The sequence below is a fragment of the Oncorhynchus mykiss genome, chromosome 3 (genome assembly GCF_057628025.1).
Source record: "Oncorhynchus mykiss isolate SJ-2025 chromosome 3, ASM5762802v1, whole genome shotgun sequence".
Taxonomy (NCBI): Eukaryota; Metazoa; Chordata; class Actinopteri; order Salmoniformes; family Salmonidae; genus Oncorhynchus; species Oncorhynchus mykiss.
In genome coordinates, this window is record NC_143024.1 from 34481480 (window position 1) to 34489623 (window position 8144).

At 42.6% G+C, this 8144-nt stretch overlaps 2 protein-coding genes across 2 annotated transcripts; both read right to left on the bottom strand.

Moving 5' to 3' along the window:
* Positions 1-2464: 2464 nt before the first annotated feature.
* On the bottom strand, positions 2465-5281 carry LOC110514382 (fucolectin-3-like). The gene is made up of 3 exons (XM_036972421.2): positions 4889-5281; positions 3314-4317; positions 2465-3190 (listed from the first exon to the last, which is right to left on the bottom strand). Exons 1-2 carry the CDS (start codon positions 5025-5027, stop codon positions 4034-4036), a joined length of 423 nt encoding a protein of 140 aa, XP_036828316.1. The 5' UTR covers positions 5028-5281; the 3' UTR covers positions 2465-3190; positions 3314-4033.
* On the bottom strand, positions 5206-8101 carry LOC149984514 (fucolectin-5-like). The gene is made up of 3 exons (XM_090230575.1): positions 8098-8101; positions 5628-5904; positions 5206-5281 (listed from the first exon to the last, which is right to left on the bottom strand). Exons 1-3 carry the CDS (start codon positions 8099-8101, stop codon positions 5206-5208), a joined length of 357 nt encoding a protein of 118 aa, XP_090086701.1.
* Positions 8102-8144: the final 43 nt, after the last annotated feature.

Below are 8144 nucleotides of genomic sequence, written 5' to 3' on the forward strand. Positions count from 1 at the left end.
ATCAACTGGATATTGTGTCTCAAATGATATTTTCTCATGGTCAAACGTCTCTTCGTCTGTACTGTTTTGATTATACAGTGCCTTGCGAAAGTATTCGGCCCCCTTGAACTTTGCAAACTTTTGCCACATTTCAGGCTTCAAACATAAAGATATAAAACTGTATTTTTTTGTGAAGAATCAACAACAAGTGGGTCACAATCATGAAGTGGAACGACATTTATTGGATATTTCAAACTTTTTTAACAAATCAAAAACTGAAAAATTGGGCGTGCAAAATTATTCAGCCCCCTTAAATTAATACTTTGTAGCGCCACCTTTTGCTGTGATTACAGCTGTAAGTCGCTTGGGGTATGTCTCTATCAGTTTTGCACATCGAGAGACTGACATTTTTTCCCATTCCTCCTTGCAAAACAGCTCGAGCTCAGTGAGGTTGGATGGAGAGCATTTGTGAACAGCAGTTTTCAGTTCTTTCCACAGATTCTCGATTGGATTCAGGTCTGGACTTTGACTTGGCCATTCTAACACCTGGATATGTTTATTTTTGAACCATTCCATTGTAGATTTTGCTTTATGTTTTGGATCATTGTCTTGTTGGAAGACAAATCTCCGTCCCAGTCTCAGGTCTTTTGCAGACTCCATCAGGTTTTCTTCCAGAATGGTCCTGTATTTGGCTCCATCCATCTTCCCATCAATTTGAACCATCTTCCCTGTCCCTGATGAAGAAAAGCAGGCCCAAACCATGATGCTGCCACCACCATGTTTGACAGTGGGGATGGTGTGTTCAGCTGTGTTGCTTTTACGCCAAACATAACGTTTTGCATTGTTGCCAAAAAGTTCAATTTTGGTTTCATCTGACCAGAGCACCTTCTTCCACATGTTTGGTGTGTCTCCCAGGTGGCTTGTGGCAAACTTTAAACGACACTTTTTATGGATATCTTTAAGAAATGGCTTTCTTCTTGCCACTCTTCCATAAAGGCCAGATTTGTGCAATATACGACTGATTGTTGTCCTATGGACAGAGTCTCCCACCTCAGCTGTAGATCTCTGCAGTTCATCCAGAGTGATCATGGGCCTCTTGGCTGCATCTCTGATCAGTCTTCTCCTTGTATGAGCTGAAAGTTTAGAGGGACGGCCAGGTCTTGGTAGATTTGCAGTGGTCTGATACTCCTTCCATTTCAATATTATCGCTTGCACAGTGCTCCTTGGGATGTTTAAAGCTTGGGAAATCGTTTTGTATCCAAATCCGGCTTTAAACTTCTTCACAACAGTATCTCGGACCTGCCTGGTGTGTTCCTTGTTCTTCATGATGCTCTCTGCGCTTTTAACGGACCTCTGAGACTATCACAGTGCAGGTGCATTTATACGGAGACTTGATTACACACAGGTGGATTGTATTTATCATCATTAGTCATTTGGGTCAACATTGGATCATTCAGAGATCCTCACTGAACTTCTGGAGAGAGTTTGCGCCACTGAAAGTAAAGGGGCTGAATAATTTTGCACGGCCAATTTTTCAGTTTTTGATTTGTTAAAAAAGTTTGAAATATCCAATAAATGTCGTTCCACTTCATGATTGTGTCCCACTTGTTGTTGATTCTTCACAAAAAAATATAGTTTTATATCTTTATGTTTGAAGCCTGAAATGTGGCAAAAGGTCGCAAAGTTCAAGGGGGCCGAATACTTTCGCAAGGCACTGTAGGTCTCTTCGTCAGTGGAGAAATAGAAGACGAGAAGTGAGGGAAATCAATTCAAAATCAGGGTTGAAACTACCACATGTCAACTCATTTCAGGCTTAATCCTAATGCATGAAACTTGAGGTAAATACATCGATTTGAAGTTAGGATTCGGCCTTCCGTGAATCAACTGTGTTGAAATGTAATTGACCCATTGAGTTGGTTAGAGGGAGCATGTGTCCCAAAACCTGTTTCAGCATGTGCATTGAGGATTTTCACCATTTTGAATTAGTCAAATGGGTAGGACTTGCAATGGGTTAAGGAAGGATCACAGTAGGTCAGTAGGAGGATTCAGCCAATTAATTACCTGTATACACCTGAGGAAACATTCCATAATTGCAGGTGGCAGTAAATCTATCTGTTCAAACTATACACACTCCAGCAAAGTAGGTAATGGTATGCACCTTTTCAGTTTATTTTGGTACTGCCAATACACTCGTAGAAGAAGAAATGGACAACTTTAAAATGGGGACAGCCCTCAATGGTGCTGCCCATGCTCTCACAGAAGTGGCCATTGCAAAGATAGGGGATGAGCTCTCTAGTACATCTCTATGAATTTACCCCAATTCTAATCCATCATATACCCACCAAGCACTGGTTGAAGCAGCCCAGGCGAATGATGTCCCTCCATCCCGTGGCACTGGAAGGTGACAGAGTCCCTAGCCGCTATGGAAAGATCACAGCACACCTGCCAGGTGGATTAGGAGTCATTCATACAATAGCCTACAGGATTTATATTATGTATCCTTTATTTAGGTGATCCCATTGGTTCTGAAATAGTACTGCTACAGTAACTACACAGTAGCAGTGTGGCAATTATAGTAGTACTTTAGTACTGTGTTAGTAGTACTCTTTGGTTGCATTGTGCTTTTCATGTACTAGTACTTTAGTAGAACTGAGTTGTGAGTAGTTTATTGTAAACATATTTGCTCAGCCTACTCACTGAGGGTTACTGTTGCCGTTGTTCTTCAGGGAGTTTCCGATGAGAATCTCTGCCGCGTCCTGCCTCCAGGGGCAGCAGTCCTCTCTGTTAGTGACGGTAATGGAGGTGACTTTGTGAACAGCCAGCAGGTACACCCTCCACCAGGGGTCGCTCTGAAGCTGGGTGTGGGCACAGGAGCCAGAGAGGCACTCTGCATCCAGGCGACCATCGATGGCGTTCTCGGCATGGGTCAGACGGCTTAGCTTGGACAACTGGGTCACTCTTCCCATCATTGCCAAGTTGCCTTCTTTCAAACAAGAGGGATGGGGTTTGCTCAGAAAAATTACAAGCCTCTGGTTAAGAATTTCTGATTTCTGGTCCCAATTTTAGCCTGGAGGGTACTGTATCATTGGATGTAGGAGTAGCAGATCTTTCCGAATGGCAAGTCTTCTGAGGGATCTCAGAAGATCCCACAGCCAGGCCAGGTTTAGGTTTGGAGCTGTAACAGCTGTCTCAGTGACAGTTGAAGGCAGGGCTGGAAAAAGGAGGAGAGGCACAGGGAGAAAGGGAGTGGAGTAAAAAAAATTGTATCCATAAACAATAATAAAAAAAGGTATCTGCTGGAGAAGGTGTACATTCTGAATGTTGGAGCCCATACCTGCCTGAAAGGTGCTTGCGTGCAGTTCCACCTCACAAAAAGTCAGGCACTTCTCTTTTCCTGGGAGGAGAATGTTGACATCGCGCCCCGATATCCCACTGCACGGAAATGTCCTGGTTTGCCCAGCAGGGATGTATGGAATCCCGTCACACCTACAGGTATAGGAATCTTGAGCATTGTTATATTTTATAAGAAGATTGCGGGACAAACAGTATTTGATCAAAATAAGGGATCAGGGATGAATTTCCTGAAGCTTAAAAGGGCAATCTGTAGTGGCTAAATACATTTTGGGATGTATAAATTAATGATGGATTCTTGAAGAATATACTGTAACTTAGAAATGCCTTATGAGCTTAGTTCAACTGTCGTAGCCCATCAGAACATGTATGTAATGTTCTTAAACAAAGTAAATGTAAACAAACTATATAGCCTCAAAACATGGTTTCAACTATAATTTTAATTTCACAGATGGTCAGTCCTTGCATCCATAGCTATGTCTATGAATTTAAGAGTGGTTACATTTCTCCAGACCCATCCCTAGGGCGGGAGAACCGTTTGTTATTGTTTCATCTCCGGATTGCCCCTTTAAGTCTGGTTAAATTCTCATAGTTGATGATGATGAGTTATGGAGATGGCTGTGTTGTTTAAGGGAGAGTTGTGTTACTGGGATGACACATAGTGGGCTGTGTAGCCAGCCAGAAGTTGTGTTACGAAGATAAGTCACAGTGGGTTGCTATTGCCTTTGTTGAACAGTGAGTCCCCAACGTGGATCTCTGCTCCACTGATCCTGTCGGAGCAGCAGTCCCCTCTGTTGGTAATGGTGACGTAAGTGACGTTGTGGGTCTTGCTCATGTCCACCCGCCACCAGGGGTCGATATCTTTCGTGTGGCTGCAGGACCCCTCCAGATACCGATTGGTCCAGTTCAGATCAATGGCATTGTTGGCATCTCCAAACTTGTCCCACTGCGACGACTGACTGGCTATCCCGCCAGTGGCTGCATTCTCTTCACAGAACAAACAAGATTAAAAACATTGGGTTTACAAATGGATCATTGTCAGTTCAAGATGCAGTACATAGCTGTACTAATTAATGATCTCAATGAAAACGTTCTCAAACAGTGGTTGTATTCTCTATAGAACAACAAAAGTAAAAAATATTGTATATTGTGTTACCATATTGAGTCTTATGATATAGGCATAGAATGTTTTGCACTCTTCATATCCTGCACCCTCCTCTCTACAGTAAACAGTACACTACATAAGGGTTTGAGTCACAGGCTTAAAAGACAGTTAGCCATGGCTTCAAGTCATCTAATAGCTACCATGTTGGCAAGTTAATGTCCAACAATAACACATCAGAGAAATAGTAACTAAAACCCTGTAGATACCAGAGGAAAGATGTTTGTCCATATCTGTAAAAGGACCAATGAATTGGATGTAATTTAGAGGAATAGGTCAAGTTTGACCAGATGTCATGATTTTGTCACCCTAACAAGCTTATAAACTTAGATGAAGTGAACATGTATTGCCCCTTCTGTTAATTGATGACAATACCATATAATGTCTGCTCCTCACCAGGACGCCTGCCCACATTCACCTCCGCCTCACACAGTGACAGGTGTTTATTTGAGCCCGACAAGAAGATGTTCACATAGCGACCCTTGATCCCTCTGCACTGAAAGGCCATGACCTCCCTCGCGGGATATGAGGACATCACAGCGCACCGAAAGAAGGAAATCGTATAATCAGGTTTTTGATCTCAAATCATAAACATCAAATGCACTGTGTGTTTTAGTGTTTTAAATAAGTCAATATTTTCTGACGAGCTTCCTCACAATGGATTGTTGTTGCCGTTAATCTGCAGTTTTCAAAGTGGATTTCAGCCCCATCGATCATCTCTGGATCAACATCCCGTGACATTGAAATGTAGTGGAGCCCCCTGCTGGGATGTAGGATCTCAACGCACAACTGGATGAAACATTAAGATGTATTAGGAGGAGGTGGATTCCTCGTATTCTCTATCGTCACCTCCTTTTGAAGCCCAGTTGTGAAAAAAGTACCCAACTGTCATACTTGAGTAAAAGTAAATATACGGCAGTACAAAAAGATAGAAGTAAAAGAGTAAGTTACCCAGTAATATTATCTTTACAAGTGCATGAATTGGACCATTTTGCTGTCCTGCCTGAGTACTTTTGGGTGTCAGTGAAAATATATGGGAGTGAAAAGTAAACATAAAATAGGAATCTAGTGGAGTAAAAGTTGTCAAAGGCATTTTTACTAAGCTAAAATGTAGGATGAAAGGGCAGTGACATACCTGGGGTTACTGTTACCATCGTTCTCCAGGGAGTTTCCAATGCGGATCTCAGCCCCGTTGATCCTCTCTGCTGAAGTATCTCTGTTGGTGATGGTGACGGAGGGGACTTGGTAAGTCTCCGGCAGGTCCACCCTCCACCAGGGGTTGGTCTCTCCCAAAGTGTGGCTGCAGGAGTGATCTTCGTAAGTCGAGTTCCATATTCCATCAAGGGATCTTTTTGCAGTGCCTCCATAGAATGTGGAGGATTGGGCTGCTTTGCCCCCCAGAGCAACATACACTGTGGGCCAGAAGGAGAATAATGAGGATAGCTCAGAGCAAAATTCACTGTGGGCCAGAAGAAGAAGAATGAGGATAGCTCAGAGCAACATACACTGTGGGCCAGAAGAAGAGGAATGAGGATAGCTCAGAGCAACATTCACTGTGGGCCAGAAGGAGAATACTGAGGATAGCTCAGAGCAACATTCACTGTGGGCCAGAAGAAGAAGAATGAGGATAGCTCAGAGCAACATTCACTGTGGGCCAGAAGAAGAGGAATGAGGATAGCTCAGAGCAACATTCACTGTGGGCCAGAAGGAGAATACTGAGGATAGCTCAGAGCAACATACACTGTGGGCCAGAAGAAGAAGAATGAGGATAGCTCAGAGCAACATTCACTGTGGTCCAGAAGAAGAAGAATGAGGATAGATCAGAGCAACATTCACTGTGGTCAAGAAGAAGAGGAATGAGGATAGCTCAGAGCAACATTCACTGTGGGCCAGAAGAAGAATAATGAGGAAAGCTCAGAGCAACATTCACTGTGGGCCAGAAGGAGAATACTGAGGATAGCTATTCAGCACACAGATCAACCATAAATCATGTTACCATCTGATAATCTTCTTATATGTTATAAAATCGTTTTTAAAGACTATATTTAAAGATCCACTTTTGAAATAATGACACTATCTCTATGCGTTAACTTTACATACAGAACAATAGAAAATAGATTCCCATGGGACCCAACAAGGTAAGGGGGTTTACCAACCTAATTCATCTTTAGTTCCCCTTCCCATTCCCAGAATCCCCAGTAGGGACAGTATAATAACTTCTTTCATCTTGCTGATTGAAACGAATAGGACAGGGTCACAGATAAACATCGACAGGTTCAGATGTTCTGCTCAACAGACAGTTCTTTGAAAATGTCACAGATCAGATAAAACATGTGACTGACACATTTTGCAATAGGCTTCTCAAAATGAAGTTACCATATACATTTGGGAACTTACTGTGTATGTAATGTGTTTGCATGCTCTGCATTAAAGGGGTTTCTTTAAGCCCTTAGAGACTGGCAAAAATGGATTGAACATAGGAAGGGACCACTGACCTCTGAGTCACTATGTTCGCAATGTACAAAGATCTGTTTACTTTTCAAAAGTGGCCAACAAGACTGTGCTATGGAGCATGACATATACAGAGCCCTGACACAGGCATGTACAAAGATCTGTTTACTTTTCAAAAGTGGCCAACAAGACTGTGCTATGGAGCATGACATATACAGAGCCCTGACACAGGCATGTACAAAGATCTGTTTACTTTTCAAAAGTGGCCAACAAGACTGTGCTATGGAGCATGACATATACAGAGCCCTGACACAGGCATGTACAAAGATCTGTTTACTTTTCAAAAGTGGCCAACAAGACTGTGCTATGGAGCATGACATGTACAGAGCCCTGACACAGGCATGTCACATTTAGTCATCTTATTCCAATCTGTACTTTTTGTGTGAACTGCACTTTTTGTATTCCTTGTACAGTATGCTCATAAGTATGTTCATAAGACATGATGAAGCTTCACAGACACACTAAGACGGCCTTGAGTGTTGGGAAGACTCAGTGGAACAACCTGGTGACGTCAACCTGGCCATTGCCCTATAATCATGCTATAGCATACAGTACACATGAGTATAGTCCAAAACCACCTCTAAGTCAGTCCTAAATGGTCATTTAAAACGAATTGTATGTTTTGCTAATCATTTTACCAGGCTGAATAAATATAGCAGCATTGCAGAATCACGGTTTGCTGTGTCCAAGTGGAAGAAATGTTTCCAATACAACAGCACCGTCAGATGGTTCAAAAGAGGAGCTTCATTTCATCTCAAATATTGGAAGTAAAACAAACCAAATATCAAGAATACAGTATGATTTAATCACTGTGTGTGTGTGTTTTGTGTGTGGGGGGGGGGGGGGGGGGGGGGGGGTTTACTATCCTCATGGGGACCAGAAATCTTAGGATAGTAAAACGAGGAAAATCCAGAGAAGTGGGGTTCCCACAAGGAAAAACCTATTTTAGGTTTAGTGGTTAGGTTCAGGGACACAGTTAGGATTAGAATTAGTGTTATAGGTTAGATTTAGGAGTTTAGGGAAAGTGGGAGTTTGAATGGGAATAAATTGTTTGGTCCCCACAAGGATAGTGAAACAAACGTGTGTGTGTGCACCCATGTTTGTGCATGCACACGTGTGTAGATGACCAAGATTGGGGCTC

Excerpts from the sequence above, each read along its gene's own strand:
- LOC110514382 (XM_036972421.2), bottom strand. The coding sequence starts at position 5,027 with ATGTCCTCATATCCCGCGAGGGAGGTCATGGCCTTTCAGTGCAGAGGG. Across the intron at positions 4,318-4,888 it reads GAATGTGGGCAGGCGTCCTG|AGAATGCAGCCACTGGCGGG; the intron begins GTGAGGAGCAGA and ends TGTTCTGTGAAG.
- LOC149984514 (XM_090230575.1), bottom strand. Across the intron at positions 5,282-5,627 it reads GATGGTAACAGTAACCCCAG|TTGTGCGTTGAGATCCTACA; the intron begins GTATGTCACTGC and ends TGTTTCATCCAG.